Raw genomic sequence first — 15,530 nt, forward strand, 5'->3', positions numbered from 1 at the left:
TTTAAAACAACCGTTGTTGAGACATTTCATTCCAGATCTGCACAGAGCCAGGCAGAGGATGGTGACAGGTGGGCGTCCTGCTCCCCCCCCCCTCCAATGCATAAATCCTGGCTACAGTCGTGGTTTGGCTACACAGTGGTTATTAGCAGTGGGGGCATGTCTTAATCAGCAGAAATGTTTTGTGCTCAGAGTGCCGCAGCCCCTCTAGGATTGCTCCAGGATTTGGGGAGGAGAGAGCTCTCAAGGAATAAAACTCCATTCAATAGCCAGGGCACCCAAGCAACAGTTGGAATCCATCTGAATTTGGGAGTAGTAAAGTTATCTGGTCTTCCATCCCCACTCTCAGGTCTTGAACTCATAAGAACACTGAACTTGAGCGTTGACTTGTAACACAGAACTAGCAGCCCCATGAGAAGCAGCCTTAACATTCATTTCTGTGTACAAAGAAGGAACGTGGATAACCCATGGATAACACGTCGCTAACCCATATGCTATCGCTGGCATGCTCTGTCCCCACCAACAGCCTCTAAATGCAGAGGCCCTGACAACACAGCCCTACCTGTAACCAATGATCTTTCTCTCTCTCTCTGGGCCTACGAGGCATGTGACAAGATGGCAAACACAGCTTGCGAGGAAGCACAGATGTTGCAGGAACACTGATAGAAACTAGGCCAAAAATTAGTGCCAAGTATACGAAGTGAGGTGGGACGCAGGTGGCGCTGTGGGTTAAACCACAGAGCCTAGGACTTGCTGATCAGAAGGTCGGTGGTTCGAATCCCTGCGACGGGGTGAGCTCCCGTTGCTCGGTCCCTGCTCCTGCCAACCTAGCAGTTCGAAAGCACGTCAAAGTGGAAGTAGATAAATAGGTACCGCTCCGGCGGGAAGGTAAATGGCGTTTCCGTGCGCTGCTCTGGTTCGCCACAAGCGGCTTCGTCATGCTGGCCACATGACCCGGAAGCTGTACGCCGGCTCCCTCGGACAATAAAGTGAGATGAGCGCCGCAACCCCAGAGTCGGCCACGCCTGGACCTAATGGTCAGGCGTCCCTTTACCTTTACCTATACGAAGTGAACAGTGGAATAGCAAATAGATGGGAGACTAGGAGAAGAACTGGCTTGCATTGGTGCAAGAGATAGTGCACTTGGCAGTCAACTTAGATGAGATGGAGTGCAATATTGGACTGTTAAGGAGCAGAGGTTCAGCGCTTCTGAAGTTTAGCAATTAAATGTCAAGGTGGGGAACGTTTTTTTCCTCCTCAGTTTACTTGGAAGTCTGAACGCTCCCTGCATTCTTAATGAAGCAAAGCCTCCTTTCTGACTATTTTGCTATTATAGGTAAACTAGGAGGAGGAAGTCAAAATTCCTAAACAAGGGGAGGTTTTCCAACTGCATCCCCAAGCAAACAAAGGAACAAATTAAAGGAGCTGTGCTAAAATCTGCGAGTGCAATAAGTCATGTAAATAACCTGCCTTCCTTCCATATTTATTTATGCTTTATTAATTTGAAAGGCATTTTTACCTTTACTAGTCTTCTCTGGAGTGTCTGCAAAGTAGCTGATGTGGTGTGCCTATCTCTTAAAGAAGCTAGAGCAGACTCCCTGAAGCCTGAAGGAGATAAGAGGCAAGGATAAAGTAGCAGCAGGTGCTCCTGTTTCTGCAAGACAACTTCCTTGCACAGAACCTCAGGATAGATCTCCACATCCTAGCTCAGCCCCCCTAGTTTGTAAAGAGCCAGACGGTATACAAGAAAGACTTGCCAAGTGATTCACAGGTCAGCACTGGATTTAAACCATTCTTACAGGGCCAGAGGAGTCAACACCTAGCATATTTTCTTGCACATAAATTCCTTTGAAATGGATGGGCCTTGTTTCCATACAAGTGTGCTGAACACTAAAGCCTTGAGACTGCTATGCACATGTAATTAGATGTGACTAACTAGCCGGTTTTAAATTGTTTCAATGTCTTACAGGATTTACATTTATTTTATTTTTATAGTTTTATTCTGTTACAAGCCGCCACCCTGGACTCTATTAATGCTTGTCAGTAAACAAAATAAAAACCTACTTCAGTCCCAAATAAAGACAGAGGGGCAGCCATAATAGATCTGTTGCAAGACTAACTTTCATTTTGTAGCACCTTACCTTAAAAAAACTAACAAATGTCTTAACATTGAAGGAACCCAAAGTCTCTGTTTTTATGTGGAAGTAAGTCCCACTTAACATAGTGCAATTTATTTCCAAGTAAATATTCAAAAGACCAGTGTGCACAATTTATTAAAGCCCCAGAAATGCCTTCACCTAAAGTGGGTCCTGCAACAATTGTTTAAAAAAGAAAGAAAAATGGGATAGAGAAGGGACAGTGTATGCCTATACTACAAGTTTGAATTACTATGGAGTAAACCACTCCACCCTCAAATCCTGGGAATTGTACTTTCGTGTAGAGGCAAAAATTAAGTGCTACAGACCTCTTCATCTTACAGCTCAATTCAAGGTTCTAATATTGAAATATGGAACCTTTGACCTTCCAGGTGTTGTTGGACTCCAACTCCCAGGAGACCCAGCAAAGGTGGCCAATGTCAGGGATGACTGGAGTTGTAGTCCAGCAACATATGGAGGGCACCAGGTTCCCAAGTCCTTGTTCTAGTACTGTATGTCTGTAGTGTGCATGTGCTTGAGAGGAGCTACACATCTTAAAATGTAGGTCCTAGATCTGGACATCAGAGCTACCCACTTGCAAATTGTTCTTATGTTAGGTTCTTATGCCTTTGGAACAACCTCCATTGTAATTCAAATAAAAGGAAGATTGATAGCTTCTGCCTGTCAGAACAGTTGTTGGTATGAGCTTTCGTGTGCATGCACACTTCTTCAGATACACTGTGTATCTGAAGTGTGCATGCACACGAAAGCTCATACCAAGAACTAACTTAGTTGGTCTTTAAGGTGCTACTGGAAGAATTTTTTTTTGTTTTGACTATGGCAGACCAACACGGCTACCTATCTGTAACTAGAACAGTTGTAGTTTTGCCTAGGTAAGGAGACAGACCAGGGCAGCACTTGGCTTTTGTATTTTCAGAAATGGGAAATTAGCCATTTTATTTTTCTGTCTCCTAGTAGGCCTTGGTACAACCTGAAGCCTCCATATCATAGCCTCAATTGAAAGTCCAGTTGCAACCTTTATCACTAGCTTCCTCCATTTTTGTCGCCCTGATGAAGGGTTCTGGAGAACGCGAAAGCTTACCACACTATCTTGTGACATTTTGGTTGGCTTAAGAAAGGTATTACCCCAGCAGTGTTTTGGATTACGTCTTAAGGACCAAAACCGCTGCTTTGCTTTTTGTAGCACCCCGGAGTATATTATAATGACGAAGATGCATTCCTTATCCTGGTTTTATGGTTAGACTGCTGACCTACTCCCCCCCACGTCCTTTCTGCACCATATCCTGTCTCCACCCACTCGCACAGTTCAGGTTTATAGTGCAGTTGAGCCATTTAACCTCATTGCATCAATGATGGTCCAAGTGCAAGAACACTGACGTTCGCATCCCACCCCCCAGCTGGGCGACACTTCCATACCAAACAGGCTTGGTGCATTTAGCTCCCTTTGGGAGTTGAACCACGATAAATTTAGCATTTGCATTTTTTAACTGCTTACGTCTGCATCTGGCTTTAACAAGTTTCCATGTTTTAAGAGGCATAAATTCAACTTGCTGATAAGTTGCATGCCTAATTAAGACAGTGGGGAGCTCACCCGTGGGTATGAGTAAGCTATTTATCAGTAGCACTAAGACAAGATAGGCTACTTATAGCTAGGATTTCAATATCAAAACTCTACTCATACTTAATTACAACACTATTACTAAATTCCAACCTTATTATCTGTTACTGTAATCTAGCTGTATTCAGAAACCTGGATATATTATACATGGACTAGACCCACAAAGCATCTCAAACAGACTTACTATGCCACTGTCTGAGGAGTGCCATAAATACTTTTTTTTTATTCTGCTTTGATTTTAATCTGTAAACCTCCTGCTGTGGCAATTCTTTTTAAACTGACCTAGTTGTTTATGCCCCTCCCATGCACAGTTTTTTCTGTTTATGTATCATGTTTTTTAAACTGCAATAAAAATGAGATTTTAAAATCTGCGCATCACCTCAGGGACCCATTTGGGGCTAAAAAGATGTGTGTTTGGTTGCCCCCCCCCCCCATTTGAAGTTTTGAGCCAAATGCACCAACAGGGTATCTCATAGGGTATCTGAGTGACATGAATGATGGTGATTGGGGTGGCCCCAAGCTTGTTTTATACACACAGGAGTTATTTAATTCCTTCTTTACTGAGAAATTGCAAGAGAGATTCCTAGGGAGTCTCTGCTTGAGCTGAAACAAAGCTGTGGGGCATACATTCTGTTGGCAAATAAAGGCACAATATCTCAGGAAACAGAAGGGATGGCTCAAGAGTGTATGTTCTGTGGGCATAAGGGTTCTGTGAACTTCATCTGAACCTCTGAAATGAATAAGGCACTAGGAACTGAAAGTAAAGAACCTGGAACAAGCCTCAACTGCAGGGTAGCTGTGAGGACAAAGAACAGAAAGATTATAAAGCCATACAGCATATACACTATATTTGAAGCATCTCCTGACCCCCAGCACAAGGAATTCTGGGCACTGTAGTTTGTTAAGATTTGCTGAGAATTCTGACTACTGTATGTGCTTAAAGATAAGTGTGTTTGCAACTGTAGCCTGATCCTAAACAGCTAGTTAAGAGTGTGGTGCTGATAATATTGAGGTTGCAGGTTCGATCCCTGTATAGGACAGCTTCTTATTCCTGCGTTGCAGGGGGTTGGATTAGAACTAGATGATCCAAATTAAGCACTGACCTACGCATAGCTACCTGGTGGTGGGAGAACCCACTTTAATGGGGCTACTTCCAACCAAACATGCTTAGGCACAGGCTACAAATCTCAAGTAAGGCTTACAGCTCACATTACAGTAAAAGATTTGCATGCAGGCTTCTTAAATGTAAGCCCCACAGAACACAACAGTACTTCCTTCTGCATAAGCATGCATACAGCTAGGGGACTCCCAAACCTGTTCTTTATAAATGATACAAGGCACCATATTTAATATGATTTGTGTTTTAGTTGATTAATTGGCATATGAATAAAGCAGTATCGTTTAGTTTAGATTATGCATGCTGCTATACCATTAGAGGACTTCTCTCTTACGGTAAGGTAAAAAGCAAGGTTTTTCAGAAAACTGCACGACCTGACACCCCCACCCCCCCAATGTTCTGTATTAACTTCTTTTTTAAAAAAAATGCATTGCCAATTAGTCAGAAGTTTTTTAGTAGAAGTTTTAAACTGATTAATCGACCTAATCAGTCAACGAGATGGAGCCTTAGATTCAGGAATTCAGCCCTTTGTAACTTCTCCAACATCCCAAGGGTTACTGAAAGAGATAATCGTGCACCTTTTCCTTACACATAGGGGAAACACCGCCTCCGTTGCCCCAAGTAAAGATGGTTCTTCCACCACGAAGAACGCAGGCTGGGCCCCTGACCAAAGATGGCGGATCCAGCATCGGGGCGAGTGCGGACCGCACTGCAATTGAGGTCGCTCGACCTCGGAGTGCAGGAAACCACCAACGGTGCCCACCTCAAAAATGGCCGCCCCTGCTAAAGCGAATGGAAGGGCTGCCCACAACCAAGATGGCCGCGGCATTTCACCGGCGACTGGTTCTCAGAGGCGCCAATCCCGACTCCAAGATGGCGGAGCGCCGTCGGCGTGAGGTGAGGTTTGTCTGCGTCACGTGACAGGCAGGACGGGGGTGTGTGTATCCCCGTCGTGTGTCCCGGCGGAAGAGTGAAGGGAGTCGGCTGAAAGGTCGCAGCTGGAGGGAAAGGGAAAACAAAGCGGCGCGGCCTAGCGCTGGAGAACCGGAGACACGCCAGTCACCACGGATACAGCCGGAGCCAACGCGGCGGCCGGGGCGCAGCCACCCTCGCTGCCTCCGCCGCCTCCTCCGCCGAGGATGTCGCGTAGGAAGGTGAGAGAGCGCAAACCGAGCCAAACCCCCTTCCCGTCTCCTCTCCTTTAGCTGCAGAGACCGTCAGGCTCGAAAACCAGTTAAAAACGTAGGCCTTCAAGCCCCTGCTTCATCTCGCGTCTTGATTGGTCGCCGCTGCCTCCCGCCGCAACTTCTATGGCCATCTTCGCCATCAGTCAAGCGCAGCCCCCACCCTCAACGGTTATTTGTTTCCCTCCACCCTTTCGGTGATTGTTGTGTCCCGCCTCCTTTCGTTGCTCATTGGTTCCGGCGCTGAAATGCCATTGGCTGCTTTCCCTATCACTTCCTACTGGCGCGGTTTTCCTTTCCCCTCCTCCCCCGTCGCTCCTGTTCCCAACGACTTCATACTTGGCTAGGTGCCTTGGGAGCGGGTGTTGAAGTAGCTGCTGATTGGCCGGGCATTCTGGCCTGAATTGGCGTCCACGGGGTCCCGCCCCTCTCTTCTTTCTCCGTTTCCCATTGGGGGACAGGGTCGCCTAAAGGTCCTCCTCCTCGCTGTTATGATTGGAGGAGAGGGAAAATGGCACAGAGGGTTCAAAACACAGCAAGCAAGATGGACTGGGCCATGGGGATGGGTAGCAGCCATGGCTATAGTTTTGTGCCTACTCGGGTGTAAGTCCCATGGAATTCAGTAGGGGTTTCTTATAAGTAAATCTTCTTACAATCGGTCTGCATGTATAAAAGGATTGATCATTCTGGCTGCAAATCTAAGGCTTTTTTTTGCAACTATCTAGTTTTAAGTACAGATAGAATTAGTTTTATTGCAGAAGAGTAGGAATTTTACACATTTTTAAGAGGACTTTCCATAGTCTCTTGCAACAAAGGAAGGGAGGCTGCAATGTGAATGACAATTCACCAAGAGGTTTAATAATAGGACATGTTTCGTAGTAGCTGTATCTTGAATTGGGCTGCAGTCTTGGTTTTGAACCATCGAGTCTTTTAACTTGGGCAAGAACCATTTTTTGCTACGCTGTACAGATCTTAAAAGAGCAGATTTCTAGCCCACAGTATTTTAAACATGCAGTTGTTGCTCACAAGGAGCCTGGAAGGTTCAAAGTTCCAATCTTCATATTGCTTTTCAAAATGTATTTCTTTTATGAGACACACACATGCATATACACCATGGGGGTTGACCCAATTCCTACCTGCTTAGAATCAGGATTGCTGTAGCATCTGGTCCTTCCAGGTTGTTCAGTGATCTCATTAGTCTATATATTAAAAAGTGCCTGTTTCACTAAAGGTTCTCAGCAACAAAATATAACATTTAGCAGGCCAGTTTTGTTACTTGTGCAGATTGTCTTAAAGCGATGAATAATAACCTCATTTCATGCAAGTGGAAAGGAGGAACAAATATTGGGGGAAAGAAATTCATGGGGAGAGAGAGAGAGAGAGAGAGAGAGAGAAGGGGTAGGATAACCTACTTTAGGCTCTGGTCCTGACCACATTTGTCTCCAGCTGCACCCACCATACAGTTCCACAATATATTACCCCCAGGTAAATGTGGCCCTCAACAGAAAAAAGGTTGACTGCCCCAGTCATAATCTGAAATGAATTGGGATGGCACCTGCAGCATTCGAAGACCCAGCTTCATATCTGTTTGGAGTGCTATATAAATGAAATCCTCATTCCCTGCAACTCTAGATTATTTTCTCCCCCTTCCCTGGTATCCCTCTTGTGTTACACGCATCGTTACAAGTGGGGAAATAGAGTCAGAGGAAAAACAACAACAAAAAAAAAAAGTGGGAGGAATTACAATAGAAATTGGAAAGCACGATGGGGGAATTTGCTCTCATGGTCAAACTTAAGGTCCTGAAAGAATCGTGAGTCAGAGGAGGGCTATTCTTTATGCTTGTTCAGTCCTGCAGTGGAAGCCAAATTGAGATGTTTGCCTTTCCCTGCAGTGTGCTGGCTTGTCTCACATGCTTGAGTCTCTTGTAGAGCCATCTGGTCTGCAGCCCCCCTCTATGCAACACACCTGGTGTCTGCTCCTGCTCTGACTACTGAATATATTGCACCAACTGTGTGTGAGGTGGGGGTGCTTTCTGGTTGTGTACATGGATGGTGTACAATCCTTCCTTTCCCACCTACCCCCTACAGGTAGCAACAGAACAGATTTCCCTATCACTGCATTTCTGTCACTTGTTATATTTATGCCTGCCCTATACGAACCAGGCAGCAACTCTTGAATGTGTGGGAAGTGGCTGATGGGTGAACGGTCTTTCATCTGTTGCAATGTCGTGATCCTACAAAAAGAGAATGGTTTTGTGACAGGTTCAAAATTGATGCCAATAGTAGCAGACTGTGAGTTCAAGAGCCAAACTCGGCTACTCTTTCCTGCAGAGTAGAGAATAGGCTGCCATGTGTGTAGTAAAGGATGCATTGTGCTGGCAAAAAAGGAAAAAAGTTATTGGCTTTAGGCTGGCTATTTAAAAGGAGCAGCAGCTGCTTCTACAAATACAATGTTTGTTTCAGACTTGAGGAAAGCTAGTCTGTGTAGTAGGTTTGGGAACCTGTCGCCCTCCAGATGTTGTTGGAGTATAAATTCCATCCTGCCTAACTGTTGGCTGTGTTGGCCAGGGCTGATGGGCATTGGAGTTCCATCTGAAGAGCAACAGGTTTCCCATCCTTGCTGCATAACTTTCAGTCTTAAGTGGATTGCTGTGTGCCCCTGGATGAATTGTTCAGCTATAGCTTTTGTTCCCTGGGTTTTGAGATCTCTTCCCTGTTTGGTGGCAGTTGCAAAAACAGACTTTTGCTCAGAGTGTGTTGATTCCTGTGATGTGAAGATTGTGGTATACACAGACTGGGTGGAGTTGCCACTTTTTGTCCGGTCCTGTGTCTTTTGAACAACAGAAATCAAGGAGGTGAACCTTTACCACCACTTGTCTTTATGCTACGAAGAAGAATTGCCTGCACACTTGAGGCTTGCTAATGCACTGTACCATATCCTACCCTATTGTGTTGACTGAGTAAGCATGAGACTTGGGCTACAGGCACAATATGCTGAAGACTGTTTTGAAGTTGTGGCGAGCATACAACTGAGCTCATTTCTTCTGATGGGATTGTTCCTGTTGCCTTCTAGACAAAGTTCTGGAGAGTTTGGTTTGACCTATGCAATCCCTCTTGACTGAAATCAGAGATCAGTACCGTCACCGTGTCCCATTGCAATCCCATATACTAAATGAGCACTCACATATAGCTGTATGCACGGTCTGGACAGCAAGAGCGCAGAGAGAAATATTCTTGTGGATGTGTGGAGATTCATCAGTGTTTTAGCCTAAGCGTTTTGTTCCAATCCGTTGTAAGAGGTTTCTATTTTGGCTTGGTATTTCTGCAAGCACAGTGCGCAATGCTTTCTAGTTTACGATATCCGTTTTTCTGAAACGTTTTAGTTAGTGCTGCTCCTCAAGGAGTAGACCCCAGATAAAATGATGCGTGTTGCTTATGTGGTTGAGTCTTTGGCCTTTCAGAGGAACGCTGGCAGCAGTTCTGACGGAACCGAAGACTCCGATTTCTCCACGGACCCAGAGCATACAGACAGTTCAGAAAGTGACGGGACGCCACGCCAGTCTGCGCGTGTGACTCGCTCTTCCGCCAGGCTCAGCCAGAGCTCCCAAGGTAGAGCGTTTGAATGTTTGGTCTTAAGCCTTATTCTAAATGGCATGAGCTGTATAATAAGCTGGTGTCTGCCCTCCCCACCCCACTCCATATGTAGGCACAGCCAAAATCTTAATTGGAGACATGCTAGCTTTAGTCCCACCCACCTCTGAAGCCCTGTAAGTCATTGCATTAACCACCTTGTGGACCTGCAACAGGTCAGTCTGTAAGAGAATGATCTCTAAATAATAACACCTTTAAAACGAGTTTGAGCATCAGGTTGAGGATATTGATGTCAATAATTAGGGTCAATAATTAGGATTCTGTCTCCCTGGAGGATTTCCAGACTTCTGTTTGGTGCATGCAAAGAAGCAGCAAGGAGAGGCATTGCAAATGTTGGGTATTCCAGTATTATTCCTATATTCCAGAGAGAGGCTGAGAGAGTGGCTCTGAGACCAGAGCTGAGTTGGGATTTGAACCCAGGATCTGCTCACTCACATCTGTAACTTACACTGGCTCTCATAAACTCAAAATCTGAACTTGGACGTGGAGTAGTATCAGAAAGAAGCTCATTTATTACCTTGCTGTTCTTTGCTCCTTAACTTGTGCTTTTGAAAATCCTGGCTATATTAAAATTCTTAAATCCTCAGAACGTATGTTGATGATGTTGGGAAGGCAGGCTGCACTGTGTCCTTCCATGCAGGGGACAGATGTTTTTGCAGTGTGAGTGTTGCAGGTGGTTTATCCCAATGAAACACCTGTGTGTGTGTTTCCCCACTTCCTTACCTCCCCATCCTCTTAAAACTAGATTCCAGCCCGGTTCGCAACCCACCATCGTTTGGAGCAGAGGAGCCTGTTTATTCCACCCGGAGGGTAACCCGTAGCCAGCAGCAGCCCACACCTGTGACTCCCAAGAAATATCCCCTTCGACAGACCCGCTCGTCAGGATCTGAAACGGAGCAAGTGGTTGACTTTTCAGATAGAGGTTTGTAAATGGCTGGGCAGGATGTAGAGTGGCTAAAACTGGCACAGATCATGCTGAATTTCTTTTACCATGTTCTTCATCGGATTTCTTTAGAACTTTGATGACTTCTAGGTTAGGTTGAGGGGCACTAGCTTAGCCAAGGCTGCTTTCGAAATACTAGTTGCTGCGTTGATCCCAAAGAGAGGGAAAGCACAGCTGAGATGATGCCCAGTTGAAACCGCCTTTTATCTGCCCCTCTGATTTATTTCTCCATCTCAAGATCACCCTGACAGTTTTGGTCAGGAGAGCAACAATACATTTCCTAGTACAGTACAGTCATACCTCAGGTTACAGCCACTTCAGGTTGCATTTTTTCAGGTTACGCACCCGCCGAAACCCAGAAGTACCGGAACGGGTTACATCCGGGGTTTTGGCAGTCGCGCATGCGCAAAAGCGCCGCTACGGGTTGCGAACGTGCATCCTGCATGGACCACATTCGCAACCCAAGCATCCACTGTACAATGGTACCTCAGGTTAAGTACTTAATTCGTTCCGGAGGTCCATTCTTAACCCGAAACTGTTCTTAACCTGAAGCACCACTTTAGCTAATGGGGCTTCCTGCTGCCGTCGCGCCACCAGAGCACGATTTCTGTTCTCATCCTGAAGCAAAGTTCTTAACCCGAGGTAGTATTTCTGGGTTAGCAGAGTCTGTAACCTGAAGCGTATGTGACCCGAGTGTCCACTGTATTGCTTTTTTAGGCCTGGCATTTTGACCTACAAGGGATTCTGGGGAGGACTCCCCCCCACCCCCGTTTATTGGGCTCTGCTCACTTTTGTAACATTGTGACTCTACACAGACACTAAAAACGCCGCTGACCACGATGAGTCGCCACCCCGCACGCCGACTGGGAATGCCCCGTCTTCCGAGTCTGACATCGACATCTCCAGTCCCAACATGTCCCACGATGAGAGTATCGCCAAGGATATGTCTATGAAGGATTCGGGGAGTGACCTTTCCCATCGTCCCAAACGCCGCCGATTCCACGAGAGCTACAACTTCAACATGAAATGCCCGACGCCCGGCTGCAATTCATTAGGTACGGTGGAACCTTCCATGATCTGAGATTTCAAAAGCGAACTCTCCTCTTGCCCAAATCCCCCACGTGCCCTTTCTTGTTACCAGCCCTAAGGCGTGTTCCTTTGGCTCTCCACAGGACACCTGACGGGAAAACATGAGCGGCACTTCTCCATATCTGGATGCCCACTGTATCATAACCTTTCAGCAGACGAATGCAAGGTAATTTATTCTCTTGGAAAACGAGCTTGTGGCAGTGGAAAGAGATCAGTCAGGAGGAATGGCATGGGGAGCGGAGAGAATTACAGCACAGTTCATCCCACCCACCGTCTCTCCTCTTTTCAGTGCTGCTTTGCAGGAGAGAAGCGGTGCTCAGTGTTTGGACACACAGCATGGCCATGTAATGTGCAGCACAGCCTTTGCCAACTAGCTGACCTTCAGATGTTTTGGCTTACCATTTCTATCAGCGGTGCTGGCTGGATCTGATGAGAGCTGTAGTCAAAACCATCTGGAGAGCACCAGGTTGTCAAAGACTGGTGCAGTTCCTCTCCTCTGAGCGTTGTGATTTGTGACACAGAAACAAACACGGGGACAAAATTCTCACGGGAAGCACACTATTAGAAGCATACATAGGAATTTCTGTTCTCAGGCTTGTGCATGGCTGTCCAAAAATCCAGCAAGCCTATGATTTGAGTTTTAAAATGGTTATTTGAAACTTGAATCAAACCCTTCGTTTGTAGGCTTTGGGTGAGTCTGTATGTTGGTGTTCAAAATTTCAATTTACAGATTTCCTTTTTGTTTTGTTTTTCCAGGAAAGTTAACATTTTTAAAAAATTAGTATGCTGTTGAACACCAGGTGTTCGCAGCAAATGTCTCTCTGTGGATGATATTCAGAGTCTTTTTTGCACGTGACTAAGAAATTATTTACTAGGGACTCTGGTAGTAACTGCTGAAATAAACTTGTGGTAAAATGGGGCAGGGAGAGGTGATCAGATTTTCTCATATTGAATGTGTGTGCTGGAATTAGTTAAATTATTCTTTATTTTGTAAAATTATACCCTACATCTTCAGCCACCATGGTTCCCGGGGCAGAGGACAATACAAAAATACAACATTGAAATCTAAAAATCCACCTGTAATTTGGGGCACAAATTCCTGATGGAGCTGTGGTTTTGGTTGGACTGTGGTTTTGGTTGGACTGTTCTTACATTATCTGAGCAAGAATTTGCATGGCGTGAGAAGGGAAGGATTGATACGATCTCTCTCTGGATTTCAAGGTGAGAGCGCAGAGCCGCGATAAACAAGTTGAGGACAGAATGCTGTCTCACCGACAAGATGATAACAACAGGCATGCTACCAGACATCAGGTACTTCCATCTTACATATTTACTGTTGCACCTTTATCAAGTATGCACTGGCTTTGACACCCCAACAGGACCATCTTTTTTCTAGCGATCATTGACATCTCAGTTTCAGAAGACAGTTAAAAAATGAAAAACCCAGAATCAAAAGCAATTTTGTGTGGAAATTCTGTCTGAACCTGTGTCTACTTATCTTGCTGACCACATTTTCTGAGTAATCTAAAACTTGTGTGGAGGAACGTTCCATGCTTTAGTTTTACCAAGAAAAGAATAAACATGTTAGTTTCTAAAACAATTAAATATAACTTGCCCTGTGATAACTTGAGAAGAATTCATGATTTGTGCCTTGTTCGCGGGGTGTGGTTCTTTAGATTGAGATTACTCTGTGCATGTTCATCCTTCAGCAGTAGCGATAGGTATGTGTGAAACCCCACCAAGATCTAAGGGTATAGGGCAGTATACAAATTTAATAAATTATAACAATATGTTTTGTATCCTTTCAAATGCCATACACTTCACTGAAGGCAGTTCTCACAGTCATCTTTGTGTTGCCAAGTGAGGGACATGTAAATAATCCCTGATATTTTTCAAGCACGGTCCCAAGTATACCATCTTGCTATACCGAGATAAAACACACATAATACAATGCAGTGTGGCAAGAGTCCTGTTCTCCCATCCAGTAATAGTTCCCAGTAATCAGGCTCATGTTGGTTTGCAAGGGATGGTCTGGACCAGGGGTCAGCAAACTTTTTCAGCAGGCAGCCGGTCCACTGTCCCTCAGACCTTGTGGGGGGCCGGACTATATTTTGAAGGGGAAAAATGAACAAATTCCTATGCCCCACAAATAACCCAGAGATGCATTTTCAATAAAAGGACACATTCTACTCATGTAAAAACACACTGATTCCCAAACCGTCTGCTGGCCAGATTTAGAAGGTGATTGGGCCGGATCCGGCCCCCGGGCCTTATTTTGCCTACCCATGGTCTGAACCGTTTGACATGGAAGTGCAATAGACGAGCATCTAACTCCCGCAAAAGCATACTCAAAATAATAGCAGGTTAGAAACCTGACAGTGCCGTGGTCCTCTGCATCTGCCAGATTGCTGGCAATGCGAATGTTTCTGGGCATGCTCAGCAGACTTAACAACACCACAGCCAACACCCCTCCTCCATAGAATTTGGTATCTGGCTTAGTGCAGTTTGATTCAGAGTATTTTTTGCTACATGAGCTGGTGTTGTGTACCAAAGAAACATATATCCCATTATGTATGGAGTGGAGTGCAAGAATCCATTTCAGCGCAGACACACTTGAGCTGCCAGACCCATGCAGCGGGAGCAAAGTATACACTTGTGCCATATTGCATATGTGACATTCCATGTCAGAAAGGTGTGGCCTATAGCACAGAGTTGGGGAAACTGTGGCCCTCCAGGTTGTTGCTGGACTCCAGTTCCCGTCAGCCCAGCACAGGTCAGGAATGGTCAGGAATGATGGGAGTTGTAGTCCAGCAACACCTGGAGGGGCCACCCAGGCTTTCCACCTCTGTTATAGCATATGAAGCAATAGTTGGCCTGCTTTGGGGTCAGAGGGCTCAGGATCCTGGGCAGGTTGCAGCCTCCTATGCATGTCCTGTGTTTGTCATCCCCTGTGTAGGCACCAACTGAAAGACAGCTAAGGTACAAAGAGAAAGTAGCGGAGATGAGGAAGAAGAGGAATGCTGGGCTGACTAAGGAGCAGAAGGAAAAGTACATGGTACAGAAGCTCTAGCTCTCTCTCTCTCTCTCTCTCTCTCTCTCTCAGGAGTGTGTGTTTAGCAGAATCAGGCCACCCTTAATGTCATGGCGTATTTCACACCCTGCATAGAGGGAATAGTTAATTTCTAACTGCATCTGATCCCAAGATTCTAGGTCATAGTGCTATACAGTAGAACCAAAACAAGAATAGACAGCCATGAGCTAAACACTCCTCCCGTTATTTCGATTCGGTTTGTGAATTCCAGCCTTGCTGCTTCCCATCCCTTCTTGCATGTAGACCTTTGTGTCCGTTGGCCCTGCGCGAGGCCGTAGTTAGAGGGGGGGGGCTTGTAGGCCACCCAGACCAGCCCCCTGTGCAATGTAGGAAATTAAGTGCTGGAGCAACCCCATCCGGTTCCTGCCCAGCCTCTGCATTGACAGCCTCCAATAAGGGAGAGCCCACTGCCTCTTTAGGTAATTGGTTCCCTTCCTAAACTTCTCTTACCATTAGGATATTTCTCTTAATGTTCAATCAAAATCTATTCTCTAAATCCACTGGACTTAGTCCTGCCCTTTTGGACAGTAGAGAACAAACCTCCGCCCTCTTCTGTCGGACAGCCTTTCAAGCAGTTGAAGAATGCTTCCGTAGATTTTCCCTCTATTCTCCCCCGCCCCCCAGGTTAAACATAGTTCCTTCAACCTCCCCTCGTAGGAGTTGTGTTTTGTGCTATATCTGTTG

The 15,530-nt window shown here is 45.6% G+C and overlaps 1 protein-coding gene across 4 annotated transcripts in view; it reads left to right on the forward strand.

Annotated features, from left to right (window-relative positions):
- Positions 1-15,530, forward strand: part of KAT7 (lysine acetyltransferase 7) — a 37,568-nt gene that overhangs the window by 515 nt on the left and 21,523 nt on the right. Inside the window, exons 2-8 of one of the 4 annotated variants that reach the window (XM_083709415.1) lie at positions 5,484-6,042; positions 9,534-9,681; positions 10,469-10,645; positions 11,482-11,721; positions 11,839-11,921; positions 12,977-13,066; positions 14,712-14,810. In XM_083709415.1, the coding sequence (XP_083565541.1) occupies positions 6,028-6,042; positions 9,534-9,681; positions 10,469-10,645; positions 11,482-11,721; positions 11,839-11,921; positions 12,977-13,066; positions 14,712-14,810 (852 nt within the window). In that variant the 5' untranslated portion in view covers positions 5,484-6,027. Of the gene's footprint in view, positions 1-5,086; positions 6,043-9,533; positions 9,682-10,468; positions 10,646-11,481; positions 11,722-11,838; positions 11,922-12,976; positions 13,067-14,711; positions 14,811-15,530 lie in introns of those variants that run through there. The other 3 variants (XM_083709416.1, XM_083709413.1, XM_083709414.1) reach the window with 3 other exon arrangements.

Source organism: Podarcis gaigeae, assembly GCF_964106915.1.
Source record: "Podarcis gaigeae genome assembly, chromosome: 13".
Taxonomy (NCBI): Eukaryota; Metazoa; Chordata; class Lepidosauria; order Squamata; family Lacertidae; genus Podarcis; species Podarcis gaigeae.